This window comes from Thyridium curvatum (genome assembly GCF_004353045.1).
Source record: "Thyridium curvatum strain D216 chromosome Unknown NODE_3_length_876553_cov_77.224826, whole genome shotgun sequence".
Lineage (NCBI taxonomy): Eukaryota > Fungi > Ascomycota > Sordariomycetes > Thyridiales > Thyridiaceae > Thyridium > Thyridium curvatum.
In genome coordinates, this window is record NW_022156758.1 from 860,157 (window position 1) to 876,553 (window position 16,397).

Sequence of the window (16,397 nt, forward strand, 5' to 3'; positions counted from 1 at the left end):
ACCCGTCCAGCTGCACGAGGGAGAGCAGCGCTAACGCCTCCCCGACCACATGTAGTCTACGCAATTTCGGACGAGACGGAGATGGGCTCAAAAAAGGACACCAGGAAAAGAAACAAGAGAAAGACAGAGAGGACGAACATGCCCCGTTAAACCCGTCAAAACAGGGCCAGAGCAGGACGCTAATGTGCAACAGCGCCCGTGGAGCCGCCGCTGGTGCCTCCACCCCGACGAAGGCTCTTTGGTGAACATGCTGCCGTCCACCTCGGCACGCGCCAATTTCCACACTCGGTTCAGCTGCCATGGCCTGAGCTACCGGACACCAGTAAAACTCAATGATGCACCTATCAGAAATGCCCTGGCTAGCGACATTGCTCAAGTTCGAGGCCAGCCACCACCAATGCACTACTCTAGACTGAGGTAGCTGGCCTTGACCTGGACCTTGCCTACCAGGCTACCATCACCCAGCCCCAACCTGGCCGAGTTGGCCAAGCTGGCTGGTAGGTATGCAAGCCCTCATCCTGGCACCTAGCCACAGAAGAAAACTGTGATGCTTGGCGATACACACCATGACGGGGACGGCCCTCGCCATGACGACGATGATCACAATTCCACTCCAGGTCGAGACACAACGTTACCTGCCTGTCTGTATGTTGTGGATACCGCAGGTATACGGAGTGCAATTCAACTAGGCACATACCTACCTACGATAGTGCCGCGACAAAGACTACCGAGTACGAGATGACGTGCAGGAGCAAGCAGCCCTAGACACGGATGAATGAGCAACAACGGCACTGCAGCCGATGTTGGATTCACTCTAGAGCGGGACAAGACGGAGATGGTCTCGGCGGTTAGCTAACCCACCGACCGACCCACTCGCTCGAATCCCTTGGTGCTTCCGAGTCTTGCTTTCCAGCGCCCGTCGCCCAACTGTCGGCTATGCAACGGTGTTTGAGTCTCAGATGAAGGCTTGGCCATTCGGCGAGACCGTGCATGACGAAAACGCTCTCCACAATGGAATGTTGACCGCAAATGTGCATGCCCCGGCCAAAGCGCCGCGTATCCGCCCCGAGACAAGTGAAAAAAAAACGGCAAAACAACTCTACGGCAGTATTTTCAACTAGGTAATTGCCCAGCATTCGAAGAATCACATGGAGACGACGATGGCAGCCACCAGTCGTCATCCAAGCGAGGACCCCCGTCTCAGGTGAACAGTCCAGACCTCGGGCCGCCAAGCTCAGCTGCTTCAGGTCATTTTGATTGCAAAAGATGGCTTTTCGCCAAAGCATCATTGATTCGATCAATGAAATGCGTTTGCGAAAGGGAAATTTATTCTGCCGATGCAGTTCTCCCTTCCGGGACTAACGCCGGCGAGAGCGACAGCTGAGGCGCATGTCGGGCCAGTAAGCCAAGGGTCCAAAAGGCCAATGGCCAGCGATCCTGTTGCCAGGGTCTACCAGGCTGGGCTCCACCGCACGACCCTAGCTTACCGCGTCTCCGGCACCGCTAACGTGGTAAAACGTCGGCGAGCCATGCCGGCGCGCCGGAGTCGAGCGGCTGTGGCTCTGCACCGCAAAAGGAACCAGACGCAGCACACACCTCCCCGGAAGGAAAGTTCATATGGCCAACTGGACCAAGCTGCGGGCCTTCCCCCCTCGCCTGCCAGCCGTCTCTCTGCAGATGGTGCGGTCACATTCGCTGACAGACGTTGCACGGTCCGACTTGGAGAGAGGGCTCGGCAGTCTCTTTTGCTTGCGGCGCCACTCCATGTTTGTGACACAGCTGCCGTCAACGTCATGCGTGCGACTCGAAACGCTCACCGACTTTGCGGGCTGCATGAAACCGCTCCGGCTCACTCGACGCCTCTTTTCGTGTTGTGCAAGCCCGGAGGCACACTGGGATGGCGATGCCGGGTGTATTACGTGAAGCTTGACAGACCTCGGTTTTGAATAGAAGTCGAGCCCGGACAGGAACGCTTGAGAACCTGGTCTGTCAACGGCTCTGTACTTTCCATGTGAGATACAGACCGTGCATTACAAGCGTACTCGCACCGCTCTTCTCCCTCCAGTTCGTGGCATCTAGGTAAGCGTGTCATGTCAGTTCAGTCTTCATTGTTCCACTTCTGCCATCCATTCTTCTCTTATGCTCCGCCATTGGTTTCGTAATGGATCCAACGCTTTCTTTTCACTGAAGTTTGTCAGTGAAGAAAAAGACTTGCGCCACTCCGCGGCGAGTCGTCGACTATTCAAGCCACATTCTGCACGAGCACCCGTCTAGCACACAAGCTACCAGGCTATTGTGAGCTACACCACGCACGATAAGCCTTGCCAGACCCTTGCCATGCGTGGCATGGTTGCAGGATCTCCCTCCCTCCCCCGCGTTCCCGTTCCTGGCTGTCGGAACCACCGCTTGGTGGCCCGAATCGGCCAAGTGCTACTCTTGTTTTTTCCTGCAGTGACGATCCAGCCTTAGCCCCTTTGGGCAGGGGGGCAGGGACGGCTATGGCCGAAGCAACCCTTGGTAGTAGCGGCGTCTGGTCGAGGCTTGGGCTGCAGATATGCATACATACATACAACTCTGGCTGGCTAAAGCCTAGTCATCCTTTAGGGCTGACGGGGCGGGATGTGAAAGACCCGGGGGACTGGGGCGCGGGTTGGTGTCCCTGGTCCCGCGTGTCTGGTCTGTCCGGGGCAAAATGCTCCACTGCGTGATCGTTGTGGGTGGTGGTGGTGGTGGGCGAGTGAGTGAGTGCCTGGTTTTTGGAGACAGAGAGGTATTGTGTGATTGGAGGAGGTTTACAACGTGGCGGTGTAAAGTGTCAAGTCGCAGATGGTTTGTATCGGTCCTAGTAGACGACGACGGCAGGTAGGTTAAGATCTGTCCGGCACGGTTTGAGGTTGTGACTGCTTGGAGAGCCTTTCTCTATAGCCACTAGCTAGTTTCCCTGCGGCCTTCTCTCTTGGGTGAGTACGTTATGTCGCGTTGGCATCTAGGATGTTCCGGGAACAAAAGGGCTATGAATGACCTCCAGCGGCCTCTGCAGGATTGTGCATGAGCAGAACAACTCATTCTCGTGTTGAGCCTGAGGTAGATTACATCCGCCGAATGCTTCAAGCGTCTTATATGAAATAGATATCATATCAGGATTGTGGAGAATCAGGAGAAACCACATTGATATTGCTGAAATTGCAACATGACCTAGAGCAGGTGCTTGAGTCTGTTCCTATCCTAAGGTTTGCTGCAAGTCAGTCACGCAATTCGATGGGCAAAACTTGACTGTCATGCTCAAAACCACTTCGACCTAATCAGTGAGTGGCCTGCGTTCCTATCATCGAACCGGGATGGATGTGTCTAATAGTTTGTTCTGATATCATTACGATCAAGTTGAAATTTTCCGGCTTCAGCATATTATTACACCACCAGACCGAAAAAAAAAGGAGGTACACAGGCTCAAACATAAAATAACCAACAAATGAGAAACATAAAAAATCTATTATTCTCATGAAAAGTTATATCTTTTTAGCAAATACTACTTTATGTATAGCTAGCTACGTCGTGCCATGCAAATGGGGGTGGGTGGGTGCCTTCTATCCCACATCAATCAACCATCATCATCCCATCCCATCCATCACAAAAAGTTTCATCCACCCCCTTCCCTCCCTCCCCCCTTTTTCACGAGCCGCCCATCTCGACATCCCCACCGCCGCTCTCCGCGCCCTCCATCTCCCTCCCCGCAGCAGCATCCTCTCTCCCATCGTCGTCCCCATCGTCCCTGCGCATCAGCCACGCCATCATAGCCCACACGAGCTGCATGGCCCGCACCCGCTCCTCGGGCCGGAACAAGTCATACCAGGGACTGCGCACGACATCCACCCGGCCCCAGCTCCTCCTCATCCCCCTCCTCCTTCCCCCCGAGCCCTTCTTCGTCCCCATTTCCTCCCTCTCTCCGTCCCCCTCTCCGTCCCCGTCTCCGTCCCCGTCCCCATCAGAGACGTCAGCCCCGTCCGGCGCCCCGTCCAGCACCTCGAGCAGGCGGTCCGGCACGCGCACGCGCAGCACCGAGACGTGGTGGAACAGCGCCGAGACGACAAAGACGTCGTCGTACGCGGCGCCGCGGGCGCGCCCGACGGGCGCGTACCGGGCCTTCTTGTCCCAGCTGGCCGAGGGCGGGCGCACCATGCGGTAGTTGTCGTACATGGCCATGTTGCGCCTGGGCTTCTTGGCCGCCGGGGGCTGCCCCGACGACGACGACGAGAGCGACGAGGCGGTGAGCCTGCCGCCCGGGAGCGAGCGCACGGCCATCATGGCCCCGCTGGCGCTGGCGCTGCCCGCCGGCGGGGGCGGGCCGCGTGATGATGACGACGACGACGACGATGGCGGCGTTGAGGAAGACCCGCAGCCGCCGGCGCCCTCGGCCCTGCTGCTGACGGCCTCGTCGGTGTTGGGCGGCGCGCCGGGCCCGGACAGGGCGTCGATCTCGCGGCCGATGGGCCCGCCGCTGCCGCCGCCCCAGCGCGGCTTGGTGGCCCACCAGGCGCCCTCGCCGTAGCGGCGCTCCGTCTTGCCCTCGCGGGCGCGGTGCTGCGCCGTGAGCAGCGCGGCGACGAGCTCCCTCGCCAGGTCGATCGTCGACTCGCGGTCCGGGTCGACGCTCGGGTCGCGGCCGGCGGCGGCGGCGTCGTCACCGCTGCCTTCGGAGGAGGGCGGGGGCGGGAAGGAGGTCGTGTGGCGGGCGCTGACGGCGGCGAGGGGCCCCTCGACGATGCCGGCGCGGGCGGCCTCGCGGGTCGTCGGGGTGCGGAAGATGAATGTGCAGCCGGAGGAGAAGTACGAGCTGCGGCCCTTGGACGGGCTCGACGTGCTGCTGGCGGGAGAGGTCGGATCTGGTGGTGAGTAAGGCGCGCTGTTGACGTAGAGCCGGGGTTCTGTGCGCGGCGCCGAGACGTTGCAGCCAAAGTCGTAGGCGACGAGCTTGAGGAAGGCCGTGAGTATGTTCAGTCGGTACTCGGGCGGCATCTGGGTGCCTGTGCCGGTGCGGAAGAAGGGGTTTGCAGGTGTGGGCTTGTCGTCTTTGGCATCCTCGGACGCGGCGGTCTCGTTGTCTCCGTCTTGCTCTTCTGTCGCATTGTCGTCTGAAGACTCTTGGGGTGGATCCGCGGGCTTTTCAGGAGCCGATGTGTCGTCCCAGTGCGTAGCGAAGACCTCGAGGTTGCGGAAGAACTCGTAGGAGTTGCCTAGGCGGACCTGAGATTGACCGGGCGGCGGCTGCATTCGACGAACGGAGCGAAAAGCGGCTTCATTCGGCGTCGACAGCTCGGTCCTGCGGTCGAGATATGTCTGCACGCCAGGGGAGCTGTTGCCGTTGTTGAGGGGCCGGCGGGTCTGCTCGTTGACGTCCCGGGCTTGGTCGTAGGTGAGGGTGTTCCAGGCCTCGAAATTGGGCACGGAGGTCGTGTCGGGGATGATTTCCTCGAGCGGGGCATCGGGCCGGAGGTGGACGCCGAGGGCGTTGAGGTGCCTCATGCTCACCTCGGTGGGCCGGATGATGCTCTGGAGGACGGCGGGCAGCGGGCCGGGAGCCGGTGTGGCGGCGGCGGCGTCACGGTCGTCGGCTAGGCGCGGGAGGCAGCGGGGGAAGTGGACAGGAGTGGCGGGTGGGACATCCTTGGGAGGGCCGTTGGCTGCACTCGCATTGGGGACGGGGACTAGGATGCAAAACGATCAGACGGTGATGCGCTTTGACCAGTGGTAACCGGGAAAGCAGAGCTCCGGCGCAGAGGGTACAGCGGAGATCTGGAAGCTTCGCGGCGGCGATCACACAGGAACAGCATGAGGAGCTGGGCTGGCGGTTATGCCATGCCCAAGGACACACGCACGAGCTTGAAGAAGACGGCCCTCGATTCCGGGCGGGACGGCAGAAGAAGAAAGCACATGTTTTACTTACAGAGATGGGATAATGAGCCAAACATCGTGGGTCTCTGCGCTGCGGGGTGAGCCACCAAGCGAGGCAAGGAGAGGGAATTATTAGGTAGCGTGAGGCAGCGGACCCGGCAGCACAGAACTGGAGAGAGGCTTGGGCTGTCAGTCAATTGAGGGGGGACGTGAGAAAGACTGGCAGTCCGGGACTTGTCGCGATGGCCCGTGTATTCTATGCCAACGAGCTGCCAATGGTGTCTTGTGTGGATTGGCAGTAGAGAATGGATGAGTGGCAGATCATCATCAGGTCACAGAAGAGAAGCTAGCGAGAGAGAGAGAGAGAGAGAGAGAGAGAGAGTGAGAGTGAGAGGTCTTGTGCGGGTTTGGTGGTGAGCTGCGGTTGCATCAGAGTCGAGCTGGCTAGTGGCCGGGGGAGACCCTGACCGACTCGACTAGTTGATGGACCTTAGCTCTGGACGGGCCGGGAGGTGGATTGACGGGCAGAGACCAGAGACCAGAGTGAGTGAGGTGAGTGTGTGAGTGCATGAGCTGTTGGTGCTGTCAAAAGTCCATCAAGAGCGAGAGGGCGAGAGCAGTGGCGGACACAGGCAGAGTTGGTGGGCGAGGCGGAGGCGGGATGATGGGACCCCATTGGATCTTCTTCAGTGGATGAGTGTGGGTTGTGGTCGTGGGGGGTGGGGAACTACCTACCTAGGTACCTGCAGCTTAACTAAGCGTGCCGCTGCCGTTGGGCGGTCCCGGGCACAGGTCCCCATAAAGTTCCCACTGATGGATGATGAATGGAGGGGTCCACGGGGACGGGGGGTGCCTCAAGGATGAAGAAACTCATTGATGGCGGCAGGCTGGTGTTGATCTTGCCTGTGATCTTTGGGATAGCCCGGGCTGAAGGCTGAACATGGAAGATGGGATCTCGGCTCTGATATATGGAGATACCTGACTGAGCCTTCAGAATGCGATTGACAGAGAGTGGTTCCACGGATTGAGAATGAATGGGGAGGGGAGCTGCAGCGAGATCCCATGTGCGTGTAGGTACAGTTTCTCCTAGATGAGCGATATCGAACAAGTGAGATGCATACTCCGTACAATGTTGCTGCGTGTCGACGACTCTCGGTGAGAGAGAGATGCATGGATGATGCATCATGGACCGACTCGAGACGACCGTCAACCAGATCCAGCTGGCAAGTCCAGATGCCAGCCGTTGATTAGTTACCTAGGCGGTGAACAAGGAACAAAGAGCAGACGAGGAAGGTGCTCGAGATGCAGCACCCGGCCGGGTCCCTGCCACAAATGACATGTTCCCTCCTTCTCTTTCCCGCCGAGTCGAGTCGAGTCTTGCGCATGGACCCCACCCTAACTGAACCTCCCGTCAGGGGTTGAGCTCAGGTGCTATTTCTGGTGGCGTGGCGTGTGTGGCCACACGCCCCCAATCCCCAATCAATCCCCAATCAACCAAACTTCCACGATCGAGAAACGGCAGCCCTCGAGGGATTGGCCACTTTAAGCCAATTGACTTTGTGGAGTAGCCCGAATAACCATATCAATCATCTCCAAACAAACTTGAAAATGCTCACGTCTCGGTCCATGCCACTCAACTGCCTCGAGTCGTCGTCGTCGTGGCTTTGCCGCAGTGAGCGCGCGCTTTGGCAGCCGACCGACCCCCCTCTTCCTGAGGCGAGAGTGCTTCAAAAGTGTCGCAGGACAGGGGTCCGCACTCCAAAAGCGGCTGTCTAGCCTGCCAAGCCCGCCTCAGAACCACCAGGAACCCCTGCTCTCCATGAGGCTCCTGGTAGAAACGCCCTCTCTTCTCTGACAGCCCTCGTCCCTCTCCGCCAATCCCAGCTCGCCGCCGCCTCCCATCAAACACCACCCGGGCATCATCTTGCCACAGATGCCATGCGCGCACGGCCTCCCTCCTCTCGGAGGGGACAACCAAGTGGTCGAATGGCTGTGAGAGAGGGAGAGAGGGAGAGGGACAGGGAGAGGGGAGTTGTGTTAGAGGCAGCGAGTGGAGTCAGTCACAGTCTGTCAGTCACTCAGTCACTCAGTCACTCACTCACTCTGAATCTCAACAAGCAGCAAGCACAGGAGCCCGCCCCCCATGACAATCATCAGGATGTCGGAACCGTGGTAGCCTTGGTCCGGCCTGCCCGGACCAGCTCCCTTCCTTTGATTGCTTCTCCAGATCTTCCACTCCTCTTGTTTCTTCCATCACCAAACCATTCATCCGCATCAATGCTCATGGCATCGTCTCTTTACCCGTAGCCCGTTGTTTTCTCTTTCCTCTCCTAGCGAGAAACTTTTCCCCTTCTCTTCTCATGTCCAGATCTGTCCTTGCCTGATCTCGACCTCGATGGTCCTAGAGGCCAGCTTCTTCTTCGTTCGTCCCTAAACTCCTTCTTCTTGTACTTGTTCCATGTTTCCCTCTCTTTGATAGACTTTGATTTCTCGCGCGCGCGACTGGACTCGCCACCATAGAACGCCTTCTCGACCATGTCGACGAACGCGAACCTCCCTCCGGGAGCCTTCATCACCAGCATCAACGGGAAGAGGTGCACCGCAGTGCCCAAGAACGCCAATGGAGCGGGGAACGGCAACGCCGCAACGCGCTCCTCCGCCGTGCAGAGTGCGACCACGAGAGCCTCGACAACGGCCCAGGCCTCTTCGAGCCCTCAAGGCTCATCCAGCTCCTCAAGCAGTACGACGAGCTCCTCCCTTGTGCAGATAAGCACCACCACATCAAATCCTCCTCCTCCCCCATCGTCATCTTCACCACCACCACCACCACCACCGCCGCCGCCACCGCCACCACCACCTTCATCCGCCGCGTCAATATCAAGACCGGCTGCATCTGTGTCACTAGCATCACCACCCCCACCCCCACCACCCTCATCCTCAAGAGCATCATCCACAGTGATACATCCCTCACCATCAATAGCACTGCCCAACGCGGCCATCCCGGCGATACTTGTCCCCGAGGCAAGCAAATCGACGGCGGCTGCCTCCCCTGCACCCAGTGCCGTGCCCCCAGACTCCGCGGTGACTGCTGTACCCCAGACCAGTCGAGCTGATGAGAGCATACCAGCCACATTGGCTACAGTGCAAACCACTTCTCAACCATTAGCAATTAGCGAAGCCACGGGAACATCCGTAGCGGATTCAAAACCGCCCGCGGTGGAGTCGCCCACCATCTCTGACGCAGCAGCGCCCCTTTTCACGACAATCGGGACGGCAGCCCCCTCGAAGGGCGCCAACGGGGCGGCGGTCGGCGCCAGCACCGACTCGACATCGACCGACGCAGCAGGCAATTCCGTCTCCTCGTCCGGCGGAACTTCGGCAAGCACGACCATCGCCATTGCAGGCGGCGTCATCGGTGGAGTGGCTCTGCTCAGCCTGGTCGCCTTCCTCTGGTGGTTCTGGCGCCGCCGTGTCATCAAGAAGCGACGCAGCACGCTCCTCACGCCCCTCTCGGCCGACCCCACGAATGAACGAGGCGACGGGGAGAAGGGACCGTATGTCATCAACCGAGGGAGCATCGGGCCGACGCCCAGGACCGAGCGGATCAAGGCATCGTTTGATGCCAATCTCAAACGACTGAAGGGGAGAGTCAGCCAGCTCATGACCCGCAACAGCGCGTCGCCCAACGGAGACTTGGACCGCGGTAACTCGCAGTTCATGATGAGCACGGCTCCGAGCCACAGCCGCTCGAGCTCGGTCGAGCAGGGCAAAGTGACGACCTTGAAGAATCAGCTGATGGATTTCATGAGTCGTCTGACTGCCGGTGCCGTTTTCACAAAGAACGGCCCGAGCCAGAGGGCCAACAATGCGTCGGCCACGCAGGAGAAAGGGCCCACCAACTACAACTCACAACCCGACTTTTTGACTCTGCTGGGCATGGACGATCGCCAGCTAGAGCGGGAAGCCCAGAAACGCCGCATGAGCGCCCGCCGCGTCAACGGCAGCGCGTCGTCGACCGACCACTTCCTCGGCGGGCTCAACCTCGACTTCAACAACAACGACCCCTTCAGCGACTCCAACGCCATCGCGCACACCTCGGCCCAGCCGGCCCCCCTCACCGTGGGCGGCAGCCAGGCCAATACTACCACCACCACCGGCAACCCCTTCTCGGACGCAAACGCCATCCCGCAGGCGCCCAAGCCGACCACGTACGTGGCCGACATCCGGAGGTCGCGGGGCCAGTCGGTCAGCCAGGCGAACCGGCCGCCCAGCAGCTTCCGGGCCCCGGAGTCGGTCTACCGCGAGTCGGTCAACAGCGTCGACACGGCCTACGGCCCGCGCCGCAACAAGTTCCGCTCCGACCCCTTCGACCTGGAGCGGCCCGAGCTCCTGGGCGGGGCCGCGGGCCGCACGACGAGCAGCAACGTCAGCACGGCGGGCTCGTCGGCGCCGAGGCTCAGCGACATCTCGTCGCACGACGGCAGCAGCAGGCTGAGCGGGGGCGTGGGCACGGGGTCGGTGCGCAAGCCGGGCCGGGCTCACGAGCGGAGCGAGAGCTTCACGAGCAAGTACTCTAGCGGCGTGAGCCTGGGCGAGTGGAGCGACCCGGGCCCGGACGTGGGGCCTGCGGCGTCGGCTAAGAAGACGGATGGCGTGGGGAGGGCGATGTGATGAGAGATTGGGTTGAGATGGGAGCTCCAGCACACACATATTGGCGTAGGAGGCGTCTTTGATTTTGGGGATGTAATGCCCGGTTTTTTTTTTGTTCTATCTGATGTTTGTATGAAAGGAAAAACGACTGGCTACCTTGCCTTTGGGTGGGGGGAGGGACAGAGCTGTGGAAAATCTTGTTGGATTTGATGAACATCTATGTGTTGTTGTTGTTGTACCTACAGAGATGAGGTGGATGGATGGGATGGATGGGATGGATGGGACGGATGGATGAATGATACCCCCAGGGGCACACTGCACCCCAATATCTGGAGATGCAGTGGCGGAGGGGACCACTTACGCTCGCTATATCGCTTGTAGTGCCAGATAACAATTCATGATTTTTCTAGAAACAACGGGGAGAGAGAGAGAGAGGGCGGGGGAGAGTACCGGGTGTAATCGCAGTCGAAGCTCAGTGACGATTAGGGGGGGGATTCGACTTGGACCGGCCACTGTTCCATTAGGCGGTCGAGGCTGCGATGAGAAGTCAAGTATGAGTGAGCCGCGCATCAAACAGTGGCTCTCCAAAGCCATTGTCTGGAACTCCAACCTGCTGTCACTGCAACCGACTCCTCTGTCTGTATGGGCAAAATCACATGTTAGGGTGCGGGAATGCCTACCAAAGAGCCCTGTAAGTTGGACTGTGCGAAAGTTGCCCAGACAGAAAGAAGCCTACTACGTCAAACACCATGTGCAAAAAGTTCATCAACCATGCCCTCACCATGCCATGCCGTCATAGCGGGCAAGTTCAAATCGCAAAGCCAAAAAAAACATCAAGATATACTATACCTAAACAAGAAAAAAAAAAAAAAAAAAAAGTCCATTGCATATACCTGCGTAGGTATGATCCCGTTTCATGACAGGCCGGTCGGTCCTGACACGGTGATTGGTGACAGCTTGACAAAGCAGTTGAACAACCCCCTCCCCTCCGCCCCCCACTACAAAAAGCTTACTTGAAAAGACATACGCCAATCCCACGCGTCAGCGACACGAAATAGCGCGGGTGAACACCGCGTCGCCGACACGCGTAAAGTGGCGGCGTCACGCGTTCCAATCTTGTCGCAAAATGTAGTCCCGGGCCATCCATTGCGAAACGACCCTCCCCCCCCCCCCCAAGTCTGGCAAGGGCTCCCGGATGAGCAAGTTTCGAGAGAGACCACAGCAGTTAGAGGCAAGAACAGAGATGGTCAATGGAAGGAGTGAGGGTTTTTCAAAGAATCCCTCGCGCGCGCAACGGGGGGAGCGACGTCCCCCCAAAACTTTGACTGCGTGCAAATTGGAAACCGAGATGGGGGCAGTGATATGTATTTGAAAATTTTGTATTCATTCCGTTTGGCTTTTTTTTTCCCCTATCCGTACAATCGAGAGAAGGAATCTTGATACCTTCCTATACATGTGTGGTGTTGATTCCCTTCCGTCGTGTCTGTAATTCCCATAGACATGATCCCTCCTTTTCTTCGTCCCGACTGAATTCCTAGATATAGATCGACGGGAGAACGAGAACCATCTCTCTGTGCTGGTCTGCTGTAAAAACACCAATTCGCCGCCCAGAGAAATAACCCTATCAAAACAATGAATTAAGATGTATCGCAAAAAGCAGTCACAAATGAGACCAATCGAGTAGTGGCAACCGCAAAAGAATAGCGTTTCCCTTGCCCCTGCCCTTCCTTTCCGTCCTTCCTTCATCGTAGGTATCATGCACGCATACACACAAAGAGAAAACAAAAAAAAAAAAAAAGAGAGGAAAATGAACAAGACAAGCGTAAAAAGTCAGATGCAAAATGCAATGCTCGCAAACACACATGGGGGTGGGGGAAGAAGACAATTCATGCCAGAGGCTCGTCAAAGGTGAGCCTCCGCCGCGCCACGCTCAGCGGCGTCCGGCCGCCCAGCGCCAGGTTGGGCGTCTTCCACGGCTTCTGCGCCGGGCTCGGCGTGATGTTGACAAAGTCGGCAAAGTCAAAGGTCTGCCCGGGCGTGTTGGGGAACAGGTTGCCGCCGCCCGGCGTGGTCATCATGGACGACGGCAGCGCCAGGTTGTTCTTGGGCGGCGGCGTCGACGGCGGCTCCATGAGCGTCCGCATGCGCGGCGGGTTGGCCGGCGAGGGCGAGGCCGCCAGGTAGAGCAGCAGGTCGGCGCCCTCCTCGCCCTTGCCGTTGCCGTTCTCGTTGCCGTTATTGCCGCCGTTGCCGTCCGGGCCGTTGCCCGCCCTGTCGCCGTTGCCGCGCCGGTGCAGGCTGCGGTTGCCCATGGGTGGCGTGCTCGGCGGCGACGAGCGGCTGGCGTGGACGTTGAACGAGTGCACGGGCAGCAGGTCGTCGTCGTCCGAGGAGTGGCTGGCCCCCCTGGGCGGCGAGGTCAGGGCGTCGGCTATCCTCTGCGAGCCCTGGAAGAAGGAGACGTCGGGCCCCGTCGACGTGGTGAAGTGCTCCTGCCGCCTGGGCTTGATGGGCGAGCTCTGCGCCAGCTGGTGGTGGTCCTTCCACGTCGCGTGGCCGGCGGGGAAGGACTTGTGCGCCGAGGGAGACGAGCGGAAGCGCTTGGACGGGCTGGACGACGGGAGGTCGAACGAGGTCAAGTGATACGTGCGCTTGCGGTGGCCGGTGCTGCCGTTGCTGGATCCAATTGCGTCCGAGAAGAGGGGCGCCTTGAGCGGCGAGCTCATGAGCGCTCTCGCGGGGTAGGGGAGGTCCGAGTTGCTGGACGACGAGTCCGACAGGACGTCCCCCTCGGTCATGCGCTTCCGCCGCAGCTCCTCCTCGAACTTGGGCTCGATGGTGTCGAGCGTCAGGTCCTCCCAGCCGTATTTAGTCTTGAACTGTGCGAGTGCGAGGCGGTTCTGCAGCCGGCGGGCCATCTGTGTTGCGAGAGGCGCAAAATGGTCAGCATGTCTGGGTCGTCCTTCACGGATCTAGGGAGGGAGGCAGGCAGGCAGGCAGGCAGGGAGGGGGTCTCCCCCCGAGGGTGTCCGTACCTTGCCCAGCTCGGCTCGCTTGAGGACCTTGTCTGCGACGGCCTCTGGTTGCTTTTTGAGCGGCGACGACATGATGATTGCTTCTGGCATCGTAAGAGGGGAGAGATGCAGAGAAGTCTCTTGCCGGCAGATTCTGGTGATTGAGTTGTGGGGAGGGTGGGTTGGAAGAGGAGGTGCTGGTCAAGGATTTAGAGTGAGAAATTGCAGAGGCTAGTTGATTGGGTGCCGGGCTGGGGGTTCTGGCGCTTGCTGGTGCTGGCGCTGGGCTGGTGCGGTGCTGGTGCCGGTGCTGGTTGGTGTAAGCGAGGAGGGCCGCCCGTTCTCTGGGCCAGGTCCGAGGGGCCAGCTGAATCGGCCGATGGCAAACAACACAGAGAGAGAGAGTTGTTTCGCCAGTCAATTATGCATTGACTGAAACAGATAAACAGGAATGATCTTGTCTGCAAAGCGACCGCCACCTGGAAAAGACTGCTGCGTGCAGAGCCGTGTCGTGAATAGGTCGTGTAGCTTAGTGAATGAGGCCGAGTCACCACACCACAGGGGCAGCCTCTGTCAGCCATCAGCCGTTGTCCAGTCACTCGCTCCCTGTCGGGACTGAACATTCCTCTACCTTACTCCGTACGTCGAAACCACCCTGGTGGAGTCTCCCTAACTAGGTGCACTGATCACCTCCGGGGATGCTTTACATACCATTTAATCTGGCCCAGCCTCTGTCTGGTTCCAAGGGCTGACTTTGGCTGGGATTGCACCAGGGCGAGCCGAGCCCATCAAGGGCGGCGAGCTAGTGGAATTTCCATACCAACAGAACAGCAAGGCCCGAAGCGGCCGCCCATTGGCCTACCAACGCACCCTGTCCATCCAATTCGCATCCAATTCGGGTCTTGGGCAACGTGGAGATTCGAAGCGGTGCGCCACGACCCAGGCTTGACAATACCTATACACTCTGTTTCAGAGCGTTGTCCTTGACGAGGGAGATAGATGCCTACTTGATTTAGGTAAGCTTGTGGCATGAGAAGGCTGTCTCTATTGAGAGCTCAGTTGCTGAGCACTGGGAAACTCCAGGTGCTAATCATCCTCTCTTCTCTGTCTCTAAATCATGATTCTCGCACAAGTGCGCTAGGGCTTATTTGGGGCTTCATGATGGCCAGGCAGAGGAAGGAAATGACAAGTACCGTACCGGAAATAGCCCTTCACATCACACAAGTAGTAGATTGTGACGCCTGGGTACTCACCCTGCCACTTTGATAAGGAACCGTTGAAGCTGCGTCCTGTTGCCACGGGTGTTTGCAAGAATCCCCGGCTTGCGAGTTATCGGGCGATGGAGCCATATGCCATCGCCGGGGTGTGGACAGGGCACAACAGCACGACCGGTCCCCTCCAGCTCTTCATCATGGACCGGCTGCCGTCATAGTTACTTGTCGAGCCAACAGAGGCGGCTGATGGACAAGACAAAGCTCGACTGTCAGAGAGATAAGGTAACAATGGCTAGCGCCTGGATTCAACAGGAGCAGGCACCTTGAATGGACGGTACCCGTATGTGAGAGCAATTAAGATCCTTGTCCATGTGTGCATAAGATGCATACCCATGTGGAAACAGATTGCGGCACCTGCCTTGTTTTTATTTGACTCGATCTTCGCACCCCTGTACTTGTATGAAACGAGGACAAGCCGGCTCTGGAAAGGAAACGTACAAGTGGGATACATACATAACTACAAGTACAGCACGAGGAAGCGGATGCGGGCAGCGAGAAGAACAAATCCCACGAATTCTACAGTTGAACACCGTAGGCATCCGGATCGCAAGCTGCCCACGCAAGTTGGAGCCAGCAACGTCGGATACGGGACAATTTGTGGATTTTGAACTGCAGATGACCTGCTTGGTCACGGCTTTCTTGGAGAAGTTCGTATATGGGGCTGCATTTGGCCTGCCCGCATTTACACACCATCTCTCCAGCATCGGCAGCGAGGATCACTTGCTGCAAATCGCGGTGCCATCCGTTCTTTCCGTGCCGAGCACTGCAGCTGCCTACTTTACCTACATTACCTAGGAGGGAGGGACGACATGAACTTGCGCTTGCTGGGGACAAAACTCAAAAAAAAGAAAAACTGACTACTCCGTCCCGGAATTACAAGTACTTACACAAATCAAGTGCAGTTAGCCCTGCTCTCCCTCTGCCAACTTCCCAGTGTTCCCTTGCCTTGTCAGTCTCGCCCACTTCCAGTTCTGCTAACTAGATGCGGGACCGTTTCCAGTTTTTGTTCTGCTCGCCCGTCTGCTCCAGCACCACTCACCACCAACCACCACCACCTCCCTCCTGTTCCTGGTTTCCACTTTTCAACGGTCTAGCATTCAGGGAACAGCAGGACCTGTTTGTGACGCCGATCCTAGTTCATCCCAGCAGGCTAGCTGGCTAAAATCCCGCTTTTGGCCTTGCAACGCTGTTTCGAGCTCCTCGCCCAAGCATCTTCTGGGTCGAAACGGCGTGACAGGCATTCCCGGCAAGGTGAGCCCGAAAAAATGAGTACTGCTTTCCCACCACGGCTCCGTATCTGAGATCGCTGGCCATCGACTCGTCCGATCCGCCTGAAAGGGGAACCAGACTCTCCCTCCAGTCTCTTCCTCTTTCCTTTGACAGCGGACAATTGAAACCTCCAACTTTCCTCTTCTCTCGTACTCTCTGCGCTCCTCAATTGCAAATCCGAACACCTGTTCCTCCCCCGGTGCGACTGTCGCTCGTTTCACCTACCTAGGTAGTCTTTCTCGCTGCGCACGGCGCCGGTTCTTCCCAGTTTGGCATCCACTGTTTGGCCGTCCCCCCCCCC

The 16,397-nt window shown here is 58.4% G+C and overlaps 3 protein-coding genes across 3 annotated transcripts; 1 reads left to right on the forward strand and 2 right to left on the reverse strand.

Annotated features, from left to right (window-relative positions):
• Positions 1–3,669: 3,669 nt before the first annotated feature.
• On the reverse strand, positions 3,670–5,966 carry E0L32_000962 (uncharacterized protein; the record flags this gene model as incomplete). The annotated part of the gene is made up of 2 exons (XM_031144621.1): positions 3,670–5,702; positions 5,942–5,966. The coding sequence occupies 2 exons, from the start codon at positions 5,964–5,966 to the stop codon at positions 3,670–3,672; spliced, it is 2,058 nt and encodes a 685-aa protein (XP_030994496.1).
• A 2,458-nt stretch (positions 5,967–8,424) lies between these two features.
• E0L32_000963 (uncharacterized protein) lies at positions 8,425–10,560 on the forward strand (the record flags this gene model as incomplete). Its single annotated transcript, XM_031144632.1, has 1 exon — positions 8,425–10,560. The coding sequence occupies one exon, from the start codon at positions 8,425–8,427 to the stop codon at positions 10,558–10,560; it is 2,136 nt and encodes a 711-aa protein (XP_030994497.1).
• Positions 10,561–12,425: 1,865 nt separating this feature from the next.
• On the reverse strand, positions 12,426–13,664 carry E0L32_000964 (uncharacterized protein; the record flags this gene model as incomplete). The annotated part of the gene is made up of 2 exons (XM_031144643.1): positions 12,426–13,511; positions 13,575–13,664. 2 exons carry the CDS (start codon positions 13,662–13,664, stop codon positions 12,426–12,428), a joined length of 1,176 nt encoding a protein of 391 aa, XP_030994498.1.
• Between the last annotated feature and the right edge of the window lie 2,733 nt (positions 13,665–16,397).